At 44.3% G+C, this 13497-nt stretch overlaps 1 protein-coding gene across 1 annotated transcript in view; it reads right to left on the reverse strand.

The window, feature by feature from the left end:
- CACNA1B (calcium voltage-gated channel subunit alpha1 B) overlaps nt 1–13497 on the reverse strand; it is a 296895-nt gene that overhangs the window by 116844 nt on the left and 166554 nt on the right. The window contains exons 12-14 of the mRNA XM_075170459.1: nt 11676–11885; nt 4197–4309; nt 699–811 (exon numbers count right to left, since the gene is read on the reverse strand). Of these exons, the coding sequence (XP_075026560.1) occupies nt 699–811; nt 4197–4309; nt 11676–11885 (436 nt within the window). The remainder of the gene's footprint in view (nt 1–698; nt 812–4196; nt 4310–11675; nt 11886–13497) is intronic.

Raw genomic sequence — 13497 nt, forward strand, 5'->3', positions numbered from 1 at the left:
CAGCAGCAACACACTTCATATTTGTGTCAACACAGTGGTTCAAGCACCAGGATTTAGTATCCAGCAATAATCCAGGTAGCTCAGTTTACCAGTTCCTAAGTACTCAAGGAACTATCCCCAGATCAGCAGCAGATAAGGACAGTGGGCAGTTGATGGGGCTTAGAAAGTAAATAAGAAACCTTTTTCTCTTACCACAAGAAATAAGGGATCACCTCACAAGATTTTTGTTTTAAACAAGCTTAAAAACAAAGACAAGAAGGATGCTCTCATGCAGCCCATCACACTACACTGTGGAGCCCTCTGTCCAAGGGTAGACAAACCTGTTCATGAGGCTGGGGAAAGGGCTATTCAAAGTTCCTTCAGAACAAATTCTGGCTCCAGAATGCCCTAAACTTTCGACTGCCAGAAACCCAGATTGTCCTGCCAAGGGAAGGGCAATTCTGCATCTGCAATTTTCTTCCGTTCCCCCACCCGCTAGAGCCAGTGCAGACATAGGATGTTAGGACAGACAAGACCTTTGTGCCAGCTCTAGTACAGGGGGTTTTGGGGGTTGTTTCTGGGGTTGGTTTTTTTGTTTGTTTTGGTTTGCTTTGCCTTTTTTACAAGTGTGGAAAGCACTACGACTTGCTCTGGGGCTGGTGATACAGATTTCATCTGGTACTAAAAGTCTCATGTGAGGGGAAAGGAGCTGGACTTACTTTGTTACTTTGAAAATCCTCAGCAGTCGAAGAGCTCTCAATACGCTGATGCCAAATGAGGTACCCGGTTTCACTGCAGCCCAAATAACTTCAAATATACTTCCCACGATGACCTGCAAGAAGAGTACATAAGGTAAAACTTCTGCTTAGTTCTTTGTGGTGGTGCTAGAGAGGCTGAGGAGAGAACAAGAATCAGAGCTTGGGCTGTCTTGGTTTTCTTATGAAGGCTTCAGCAAAATCATGAATTAGCCAATAGCACTAAAAAACCTTGTTCCAGCTTTCTGCAGTCCAGTCTAAAAAAGGGCAATACCTAGAAGCAGGACAGACGCATAGGGAATCACAGATAGGAACTTGTTGCTTTCTTCTCTAGCAAGCAAACTACCTTAAAATAACCTTTTTGGAAGGACACCATAATTTTTTTTTCCTCTACACTGGCTCAACTACAAATGCCAACGCTTCATTTTCCCACCCCGTGCAGCCAGTCGGCCCAGCCTGCAGAGACGCGGGGGACGCTGCCTCGTCCTCCCCTCCCCATCAGCAGCACCGAAAGGCTTCACCCACAGCACTGCAGAACAGCGAAGCGTTAGCTCTGGGCAAGATCTACCAGCAACTTCTGGCAACTGAGAGTCTTTAGGAGACTGATTAAGATAATAGCTATTAAGAGATCCTGCAGAGCCTCTAGCACTCACACCCAATCATCTGCCAGGCTCTCAGCTTAAGTTATTGGAAATTGTCCCCAGTCGAGGTGTTTTTTTAAGTTTTATCTGTTTTTTTGTTTTAAGGCTGGCAGAGAATTAACTTCAAGTGATAAAGAAATCTTCTCTTCAAACCTTTATTACAAAAGGACAAAATAGTAATGGGTTAAGCACAACTGGAAAGGGCAATTATATCAACAGAGATTACTGCACAGTTAATAAGAGAAGACAGGCATTTTGCTGCCAATTACTGTTATTACTTGCATTAACCTAGCATTTCAGAGCTCCCATGGACCGTGGTCCCCAGTTGCATGAAGCACACCATAAACACATTATCACCGGACCCCAGTGAGCAGCTTGTTTGTGCTGTGAAAGGGAGTGTTAATGGGAAGTCTGGGCCAGCAGAGCTGTGTCCGAGTACCTGAGCAGTGCTGGGAAGCTCAGCAGCTCAGAAACCCCTTTCATAAAGAGAAACCTGGATGTCTTTTGAAAAACACAGCATTGCTTGCAGCTGCTCTGCAAGAAATGCTGTACCCTGAGCTTCAAGAAACTGTAGTGGGAAAGGGAGATACACAAGAGTTGCTCCTCCAGTTGCTCCCATCACAAAAAGAAGGAACTAATATTTCTCTCCCACAGTCTATCACTCTTGGGAATCCCTCATGAATCAGCAAAAACCTTTCCTTAGAACCTCCACATGTTACACTGGTAATTAATTTTCCTGGCATCTCAACATGGCCCTCCTGGGAGTTGTTTCACATGAGACCCCACTGGACTGTTTCTCCCAAGACTGATGTTGCTCTGATTTGTTGTTTCACTTTTTGCATTTGAACGGTTTCATCTTGATGGTTTGTCAAACTAAACTGACTTCAGATCTGTGTGAAATTCCAGTGGGGGTGAATTAGCTGAATTAATTCTGGGGGCTGGAAGGTGGGTGAGGAGAAAGAAACATAGCTAGAAGTAGGATCCCAGTGGATTCTCTAAAGGAGAAAAAATTAGAAATAGATCAACAGCTTTACCTCCTGGGAAACACTCAGCAAAGCTTATTGCCAGTGCTGCACTCACCATAGCATGACACAAAGCAGAGAGACCCAGTAGGTTTATCTCTTGCTTAATGCAAGCTCCTAAATCACCCGTCCATGACCATCAGGTACAAGCTCTTCTTGCTGTGGAAGGAGCATCCTGGATAAAGAATCCAGGGAAACTGGCAGCCAGCGTGGTGCAAGCTGGCTGAGTTCAGAGCCTACTTAATCCATTGGTGAAGGACATGGATCTAGTGTCTGTCACTAGACAATGCAAACAAGGCAATGATACCCTTAAAAGTCCAACCAGGCAATATTGCTTGGCTGCCAAATGTCTTTGACTCAGCTTACAGAAGTTAGGGTCTTTAGGCATGCGCTGAATTTAATGAAAGCTGGGTATCAGCCCCCTTGCATTCTGTGGGCACATTCTTCATTCCAGCCTTTGCAGGACATCTTGCTGGTACAGTTAAAACTTTTCCATGAGTTGGCTGCCTTCAGTTGAGGGGAGTCTCTCTGCTCCTCGGATTAGGCACCAACTCCGAATGTGCAGACATCCAGTTATCTTGCATTATTTGTGTTATTTGTGTTCTGGTTTCCTCTCATGACAGTTAGAGTCTGTGCATTATCCTTTGGGCTATGCAGCCAGAAAGAGCAGCACAACACATTTCAATGCTCTGAGCCACCAACGGCGGCGATGGACATCCCCGGAGAGGAGAGCCCCATACTTGGTGCAGCCTGATGGAACACCTCAGTCTGTTGGACACAGGTGATTCTTGGGCTGGCTGGTTTAATCTCAAAATCTATTTAGCTCTGAGCTTTCCTTTTGACACTACCAAAAAGAGTAGCTGTACTCTTGGATTTCGGAGTGGTCACTTACTGAAGGTAAAAATACCTCCTCCTACCTTGTGGGAGCAGTGCTGAAGCAGGGATTTTAGCCCCATGGGGGAGAAGAATCACCCCCAGCATTTTGGCAGATAAAGACTAGAAACAACAGACTAAATCTTGGAGAGAAGGGCTGGATGACAGGTACAACGAACTCAATGTTCTCCCCGTGCCCGTGGCTGCATCATAAGCTTCGTATCTGCTTTGTAAAGAAACCTTACAGACCGATTCCTGCTCCAGGATACAGTGCGCAGCCCACACTAAAGAGAAGCTGAGTTAACCTCTGTGAGGACAGATTACAGCCTAGGAGCTTTTAATGAATAAATTAACACCTGCATACAACGTTCTTTGTTAGATAGAGTCAAAACTGGCCCCACTATTCTTTAAAGCTATAGTTACAGCACGAAGGGGAGAGCCTGTACTTCTGCAATAAAAGGATGTGCGTTCTTGCCTTTCTGTCACCTAACCATGTGTTTAGACTTCTACTTCTGGCCACTCATGTCTGAAAAGTGCTGCCTATGTATCTTGAGGTAAAGGCCATTAAAGGGATGATAGGGGAGATGAGCAATAAGATGTGTGGCTTTTTTGTCTTTCAGTCACCTCATTTAAATGGGAGAGAGAATCTCTCAGTAATCAGAGCATTTACCGGTGCTGATGCTGCGAACACCCTGTCGCTCACCGAGGAAATGAAATCCCCAGCTGCCACGTTTCTTCAAGAAGGATGATAACTAGGGGAAGCTTAACGTGTTTCACTGCAGCTAATTTATACAATGACTACTCCCCGCCGAAGACACACTTAGAGCACCATTTCCCATGGATCCCCATACTCGCCCTTAAACGCCCGACCCCATTCCATAACGGGACAGCCACACACTTCATCCACGCAGCTGAAGCCTACTCACCCCAAAGTCAAAGCAGTTGAACGAAGAGTGGAAGTAATTTCTTGGCCCCAGTCCATACATCTTCAAAGACATCTCAGTAAGGAACAGACCCAGGAAAACAAACTCTGCGAAATCTGGAAATAGGAAAAGAGATTAAATTAGTCCACAAGACCTTGGTAGGCAGATCTCTTCATGTGGGGAACAATGGTAATTTTTCACAACACAGACTGCCTCCTGCCAGAAGAAAATCCCTTTGCAATGGCAAACAAGACCCTGAGGACAGTTTCACATAATTATTTCTATATGCACATGAGCTGTATTCAGCCTTCAAGAACTGTGAAGGCAATGTTTCATGTGTACTGTGGGAAGGTTGGTATGAGCGTTAAATAACATTCTCATCGTCTTTGTAAAGGAATTTCAAAAGAAAGCTCTGGATCTAATATTTCTAAAGGTCTAATTTAATTGCACAGATAATGTTTTGCAAATGTATGTTTGGGACTTTCATACCTACATGAGACGGGCACTTTTGGGAGTGAGTGTAAGCTTTTGTAACATTCTCTCACGATAAAAATACCTTCATACCCAACAGAACTGTTGCCTCTGAGAGCTCATGCTCAGAGGTGTTGTGTCTACTGTTAGCACATAGCCACATGTATTTTTATTATGCCTGTATAACCATATAATTATGGAAGAGCAAGTTCTGTTTCCTTCTGCTTCACATATCACAGGCAAATAGGCTGTGAAGCTTTTGATGGGAAAATTTATCACCTATGATGAAACAAAGGGCAGAAAGAACATAGCTGAAGACTTCAATTTCCAGATCAAGTTTTTAGGACTTGAAGCTACAGAAAACACTGCCTTTGGCATTTTAAGTCATGCAAGTTTAGATCTGGAGGGCAATGAGCAACAGAAACAATGGAATGTTAAACAAACACGAAAAGGGAAAAAACCCTCTACACTACCAAAACAAACCAAATAGCATAAGGCAAACCTCGCCCTCTAGAGAAAAGATGAGGAAAAGAATCAAACTTCAAAGGGTGGAGATTAATCACATTGCGTAGCGCACTACAGCAGGTTGTCGGATGCTGTAGCAGCACAGATGCTACAGGAAAGTCATCTTCCGTAATTTCAGGTTTACAATTCCAGAAATGATAAAGACAAGATGGTGCCAAACTCTTCTCAAAGGTGCACACGGACAGGCAAGGGGCAACGGATACACGCTGCAACAAAGAAAATTCCAGCTAGACAATCTTGAATCCCAGGTGCTTTGTACACCTGCGATATGTGGCTTCAGCTAACGAGCGTGGGGAAAGAGGGGAGGGAACGAGGGTCCTTTCAAACCGCATGGCTTTCGCTCCATTCATGGTCTTGCACATTCACATTGAGCGAGCGCGGTTGGCCCAGGTCCATCTCGCGTTGCTGCTTGGCTTTTGAAATTGCTCGAAAAATACAGCTTCAATTACCAAAAAATAAAAAGGGGTTTTAAATTTCAAATGAAAGACAGTCATGAAATATCATGGGCATAATATTAACTGAAACCCAGGAAGCATTAACTAGATGAGAAAGGTTTTATTAACACTTCAGTGAGGAGCCTACAAGGACACTTCTGCCAACATTTGCAATAGGGGAGGAAATACCAGGAGGGTATTAATTATTCCACGTAACCTACTCTCCTTGAAAATAGGAATGGTATCAGTAAAGGAGACTCTCAAGGGCAAAGTGTTCACATTTGAGGAATAACATGACAAAGTACGAGGTCTGCAGACTTCTCAGCCTTTTTCCTACCAAGAGGTAGGCTCCATCCACCGGGTCTCAGTGCCCAGTAGAAGGCACGGTCACACGAAGGAGCAGCACACCTCCATCTCCCTTGGAGCTTGGAACTTGCAAGGAGAAGCACACTCACACCTGCACCATGCTACTTTTCTCTCCTTTCCGACACCAGATGCAACAGCTCAGTGAGGGAACAGTTGTTTCCAACGCAAGGGATCCCCGAGTAGGGAGTTATCCGCAGTTACACTGGCAATCCATCTGACTATACGAGTGCAGAGGTGTGAGAAAGGGACCAGGTAAACTAATGTCAGGCATAAAGTCAGATGGCTGACAAGTCCAATAACATAAAAATACAGAATTTTTCAAAAACACGTGTTCTGTGGTACCGAACTTCCTTGCACATAATTAAAAAAATCGCAACTGTGAAGGAGTAAGAATCTTAAAATCCTTAATTATTAATAGCTGGCCCTGTAAATCAGAAGCTTAAACCAGCTTCCAGGCCAGATCCTGAACTTCCATTCTGCACCCTACATACTTTGGAAATGGTAAGAAACAGAAGGCAAAACTCCCCCAATAAAGCAGATGCATCTTCTCTGGGCATGGAAGAATTTGTGCTGCTGCTGTCACCTCTTTCAGTCATTAGCCCAGAGGGAAAGCTTGCACCAGCGTCTGTGCTGACAAGAGTCTCTCCCTTGCAGGGAAGTTCTCACTCCCATCTTCGGTTTCACGCTCAGCAGAGCTCAGCAAGCCCGTCGGTGCTTACTGGAATGACTTCAGTGTAAAGTCTTCCTATCACAAGATTGATATCAAACCAATGCTTTGAAACTGGTGGCCTTGCTTAGTTGGCAGACAAAACTTAAAATCGTAGGGAGGGGTTGTAGATCAGACCTACAGAAAGCATTGCACAACCTCCACCTGCTTCATATCTCACTCTGGCAGGAAGATTCTTATCCTTTTATTTATCCACCAGACTCACCTTTAAGAATTACATTTCAGGTACGCCCCATATTCTTTCACAGAATAACAACAGGTAAGGGGTTTTTTACTGTAATTTTCAGCAACAGATCTCAGTACACTTTGCCAAGACCGTTACCATCATTTCAAAAGAAGAAAAAGGAGGAAAGAAACAAGGATTAATGTTCAGTCACCACCCAGCAGAAGCATGAACAAAAACGCGGTATCAACCAGTGCAATGTTCCGTCATTGGACTGACACATCCTGCAAACACACATGCAAACCCAGAATATCACAGGAGAAAAAAAACTAGCAAACACCCTCTCTAAGTAAAACAGAAGAAGAAAGAAATATTTGATTAAAACAAACAAACAAACAAACAACAGGAAATGTTAGAAACTCAGAACATCCAAGAAACAGCTTCCTTCTGCTGCTCTTGAAAGAACCACCTAACTTGTCCTTTCGCAGCTGATGACTTCCAGCCGGAGCAGAGTTCAAAACAGGCAGCGATAGCTGTATTTCAGCAGACACCAGGTTCTACAAAACATAGCACTGTGAGGACAAGGGATGGAGGCAAGGAAAATATGAACATAGTGAACTCCTTGGGCAGAAGGAATTGACTCGAAATGAATCTGCTTCTCCAGAGGATGGATCAGAAACACGATTTCTTCTGACACGGCCATGCCCATATAATTGAAAATGCAATTTCATTGTTTGGACCTCCTGGTATTCAGACCCTACATGTAATTTAATCTGCCTTAAGCAGAAGCATTTTGTAATGTGATTTAAGGAAAAAAAGTTTGATACAAATACTCTTATTTAATTTCAAATTTGTGCTATTGGCAAAGGCCGTGCTAGCATTTTTTTGCCCCATACGTTTGAATTAGATAGTTAGCGGCTCTTTTTTGTCAATCACCCATGGATTAATTCCATTTCTGCCCCGACTCCAAGTCCGATGTCATCAGGAGCAGGTGCCGAGCCTGCCGCTTTGGTTTCCTCTACTTATCCTCCTCGTACATGACACCAACCAGGAGGAGAACCTCGGCGAAGTACAACTTCCTCCTCTTTGACAAAGCAGGCATGAAATGTTCAGCAGACATAAATAAATGTGCTCGCTTCAGAAAGCCTTTTCTTTGCAATTGCAAATGCTGCATATTTATATCCGGAGGGAGCTGGCTATCTACTTCAAAGACAAACACAACATCATCAAAAAAGCCCTAATTGCACCAAACACATGGTTCAGCATCGCGCAGCACGTAGGGAAGACGTTCTCAGGCCATAATGGCTAAAATACTGTTTTCGAATATTGTGTTTATCAGAAAGGAGACATTCTGGAACTTTTTTTTAGACAAGATATAAATTTAGGAGCAAGTTAAGGATCACTGTAGTGCTAGCTGGAGAAACATGGAGAGAGCTGCTTAGTGAAGGGCAGCCAGAGGGGAAGGGAAGCCTGATGAGAGGGCTCCCAAGTGAAACTTCACTGATCCAATCCTAAAACCTTCTCACCATGGTCCCTAAAGCCTGCCCAGGGAGGCCAGAGAGCTCTGGTTCCAGCCTTCTTCCACAGCTTTAGCTAGAGGAAGAGGAGACCACCACCACCACCACCACCACCTCTGCCAGCCGCCTGCCACCGCGCAGGGCCTGGAAATGCACCCACCTGCTTCCACATCGGCCTTGCAACTTCTGCTCAAGCCTTTTTAAAAGGCACGGTCCTGACTGAAAAACCCCCAATGCTGCACCTCCACTGCGTGCCCACATTATGGATTTTGTTGGTTTGTGGCCCTCACAGTTGAAGACGCATCTTTGCTGCTACTAGATCTCAGCGATGCTTTTCTAGGCTAGGTGACAGAGTTGTCTTCTGACAGAAGTCTCTTTTTTCTGAGAATACCAGCAATGGTGGAAATTACCAGAAACAGACGACAATCATGGATGGCTGCATGAAATATATACTTTTATAGGGAACTGCAACTTATTTAATCGAAGGTCCATGCTTTGGCAAGCAGAACATGCCATGTGTCCACGTGCAGTATGAGGAAACTCCTGTGGCAATGTGGCACTGGAGTCCTTTCCATGCAGAGAAGGAAAATCTCTGATCTAATTTGGGGATAATTACAGGAGCATAAAGTATGTCCCGTTCTTCACCATACCCCAAGAATTCAAAGAATTTCTCATCAGCTCTTTCAATAAGACTAAAGAAATCCCAAGCCCTTTTCTAAAGCTCCTACGGTTCCTTTTTCAAAGCGGTTGCAGCAATATGGAATATCAAGTGGAGAAAGCTAATCAGAACAATTCAACAGCAGGAAAGTTAAAAGACAAGACCAAGGGAAAAATAAATCAATGCGGACCCATAGGCTTTTACCAACCATTCTTTAAGTAAAATTAATTTGTAATGTAATTAAACTTTTTCCCGGAGGGACAGGTATGATGAATTAGAGGTTCCTGGGTAGGGTTTCAGGGTTTGGCGGATCCTCCCAGACTTTACCACTCTCCTCTCCCGCTGCTATAGTTCACAAAACTCCTCATCGGTTCATTCCTAAGCACCTCCCATGAAACAACATAACTAGAATTGGCTACTTCTCTCTTGCGCTACCTCAGACTAGCCAAGTCCTGCTCCTCTGTAGCAAAGTTCACTCATCGTGGATTAACTTCAAAGCCATTTTTAAACTCTGTCACTCTTCCAGTTCAAGGATTTTGCCAAGTATTTCCAGGAGCTGTTTAAAATCCCCTGGTTTTGTGATATCTTGTCCTGCCTTTATCGAACGGATTTATGCAAAAATCTTGGGCAGAACAGGGCTTTCAATGAGCACTCCTCGCGGGCTAAACCACGGCCGGCCTCGCTCACAAACGCATTTGCTGCGGGGTTAATGCGGCTGGCTGGGGTTTAGTGCATGCAGGGGCGAGACGGGCCAAGTCCAGTCCTACCGTGATTGCCGTAACAAAACAGCCAGTTAGTCCACGCAAACTACCTGGACTAGTACCTTTTTTCTAGACATTTAGTCTCAAGTCAAGAGGAAATCCTAAGCCTCAAACTTCTAATTACTCTGCCCATCTAGTTTATTATTTTCTCTGTTAAATTTAGGAAATGAATAAGCAAGACTGACTTCTCTGCGTGGTCTGTCTCTCTTTTCAGTCTAAATCTTACAAAAACAAACAAAAAAACCCAAACCAACCCAGATTTGAAAGAAGTTTCTGTCCTTCTTATCCATCTCTCATTACTGCTCCAGTTACCCGGTGGTATTAAATATTTCAGCAAACTTTAATAGGGAGTTTCTGAAGTCAGAGCAGCTAATATCCTTGACCTTTTAGGTCTATTAAAAAAAAAAACTTTAAAAGTTTGCTTCCTTATAATAAGGGAAGACCTGAGGATCTGGGGCTAGAAATATTTAAGTATCTAATTTATATAGAAATCAAAGAAAATTAGGTAGATAAATATCTTTAATGATCTAAGCCAAAATTAATAAGTTAGACTGTTTGAAATAATATGGGTTTTTTTCCTAGTCTTCTGTTTGCTTGCTTCGGAAGTTTTACTTAACAAATTCTGAACTAGCCACATCTGAATATCAAGTGCTGAACAAAAGATTTGTTCCTGGCCGTTTCAGAGTCAGAAGTGGCCAATGCTATCGCTCTGTCTTCCAGAAACAAACTCTCCATCCCTTCCCTTCAGAAGGAGAAATTTGCAGTGTCCCACTTTCAGTGTCACCATATTCTTACCTTAACAATTTCTACAAGTTTTCCAGCTGTAGCAGTCATAGCCTACAACCTTCATTAAAATAAACAAGAAAGCTCTGTTCCTCACCTTCCACATTTTTTTATAACAGGCTTCATGAGCAAGTCTGCAACCTCAAGTGTAACACTGTGATGTGTAAAGGCTTTCGTTGCAGAAAGCTGCCTCCATTTATTATTCATCATAGGACAAAACAATATGCAATTTTAAAAAAAAAAAAAAAAAAATCTTACTTCAAAAGCAATTATAGACTATCTGAAGCCTAAACAGATAGGTGACCACAGGAACCAAGCTAAAATAAAAGCTTTCGCACAAATATAGTATAATCTTCTGTATAGTATTATTTCTAAAACCATTGCACATGTTTTCACAGAAGGGCATCACGACATCTATCCCATCTAATCACACGCCATTAGTAAGGAAGGCACAATTATCAAAAAAGACCTTCTGTAAAGCTGTAACCTTTTAAAGAATACGACAATAATTGCCACAGCTGTAGTGAATTAGTATATGATTCTATAAGCACAGATAGACATTTTTATCTCCCAGGCAGCACTGGCCATTACATGTGCTGCTATCCCAGGGACATCAGAGCTGGCAGAGCTTTAAGTACGTCCACCACAGAAATCACCCATGGATGCAGATCCGCTTCAGTGGCATGAATTCTGCAGTTCTCTGGGCAGACGGGATTAGACAGAGAAACCTGCCTTTACCCAAGTACGGAGCCTTTCCCCCTCCTTTCACAAAGCCTGCCACAGAACAAATCCTCCTGCCGTGTTACAAGATTTAAATAGGGTTGAATCTGAAGATTCAGGCAATGTTTAGGATAACATTCCCGTCTCAAACCAGTATCGTGTCCTGGTGGATTTTTTCTGAATTGTATGACTCAACTACTCTTGAGTTACTAGAACCACTCATGAATGCATTTCTGACCCTCCTCTGAGGGAGGCATAGGAAGCCGAAAACCAGACTCATGGGGATGTGACAGCAGTGCTCAGAGTGATCAAAAATCAAGACCTCATTAGAGGAAAGGTGGAGTCCCCAGTACTCACACAGCGCAGTGGTGAGCTTCTCCGGCTGGTCGTAGTGCACCATCGCGACGCAGAGCGTGTTGAGGGCGACCACGCAGAGGACGATCCAGTAGAAGCTCTGAGCTTTCACCATGCGCCGAATGAAGAACCGGAACATTTTCTCTTTCCTCCTGAAGTAGGATGAGCTCTCGTTCTTCCCGCTCTTCAAACTGGCACGGGCAAAAGGAGACCCTGGGACAGAAAGAAGAGTCACCACACCACATCCCAGCGGGCGAAAGGCCGGAGGACGTTCCTGGGCACACAGACACTCTCCCAAGCACCAGAAACGCGGCTGAGCAGAAAGCTGAGCACATTGACTATGGGCTGAGCAAGGGCATCTTGCTTGCAATGACATCATGAGGAATGAAGGCTGGAATTTTAAAACTCATGAATGAATGCCCAGCTCTACCATCTAAAGAAACTGGGCTTCCAATCCTTTGAAGCAATCTTGATTGTCCCAGTTTAACTCATAACTTTTGGGTTCCCAGTTGACTGGAGGGACAGAAATTACCAGGCACAGTGGTATTTCTGCCCGTGGTGTGGAGCACATCTTCTTGGAGCTGGGTAGCTGGCAACAGGAGAGCTGGTCCCTATTTCTCCTGCTCCAGGGACCAGGCAAAGGCCTATCCCTTACTACTGATTTGAGTGAAGTCTCCTTATTTTACTCTCCAACTTCGTTTATTGCTACCGCAGAGGGCTCAATCTGCCTCCCCGCGTCATATTTTGGGCGCAGCTTCTCATTTGTATCAATTCTGCCTATATCAGCTACATTTCGACTCTAGACTGGAACCCTGCGGAAGAGTCAAATGTTTTAACAATAGGAAGCTGACGGAAGAAATTATTTCTAACGTAAGCTCTCCCCCTGCGGTAGCAGGCACTGTTCAAACGAATGATGAACAGGCAATCTCCGGCCAGTGCTGAGGCAGGAGAAATCAGCACACGTGAGTAACATACACACCCATCCGTCGGAGTTCCTCTGCAACCGCCGCAGACGCTGTTGCAAGCAGGGCAAATCGTGATTGCCGCAGGCTGTCCGCTACCTGTTTCACGCTCTGCTGGCACCCCTCAGAAATTGCTAGCGAACCTTGTTTCAAGATGGTTTGTGGCACAGTAATATGCTATTGCCCTTCCCCATCACGGGACGGAGCCTTCCAGCGGGAAGGGCTGAGCAGGACACGCACCGTCCTGTCTTGGACCAAGCACCGTGAGAGCAGGTGACTTGCATGGGCTCTCATCGGGGATGGATGAGTTACATGAACAAAGTGTTCTGGCTGCGGCAGCCGAATTTTTGAGTGTGCTCGTTTACATTTCAATGCTTGGAAGGGGTGGGAATCTCACCCTGTTTCAGCCTGCAATAACATCAAACACAGCACCCACAGAAAGGATGAAGCATCCAGATGTGACAGCAATGGGTTCTCCAAGCCTCACAGCTACACAAGAGCGTGCTGCGCCGTCTCCCCAAGAGAAAGCAACCGCTCTGCTTCATTTCACATTTCTGGCCATCCACCAACACGCCAAATGCAGAGCTGGCCCTGGCCAGGCTTTGAACAAGCTCCTTGTGGAAAAGCTCAGTGTGCTGGTTCTGTTAGTTTGACAATCCTCCCTTTGGCAGTTTAAAAAAAAAAAAAAAATCATAGTGCTTATCTATTGCTTTAAGACAACAAAATGAACTACAGGTTAAGATATAGGCTGCACTGTATCATAACACTGTTTAGCAGGTTAAGACCTCTCAGATATTCAAGCAAGTCTACACTTTCAGATTTGCATGGGAATAGTCTGCTGCCCTTTCATCCCCTCTCTACTG

Source organism: Calonectris borealis, chromosome 21 (genome assembly GCF_964195595.1).
Source record: "Calonectris borealis chromosome 21, bCalBor7.hap1.2, whole genome shotgun sequence".
Taxonomy (NCBI): domain Eukaryota; kingdom Metazoa; phylum Chordata; class Aves; order Procellariiformes; family Procellariidae; genus Calonectris; species Calonectris borealis.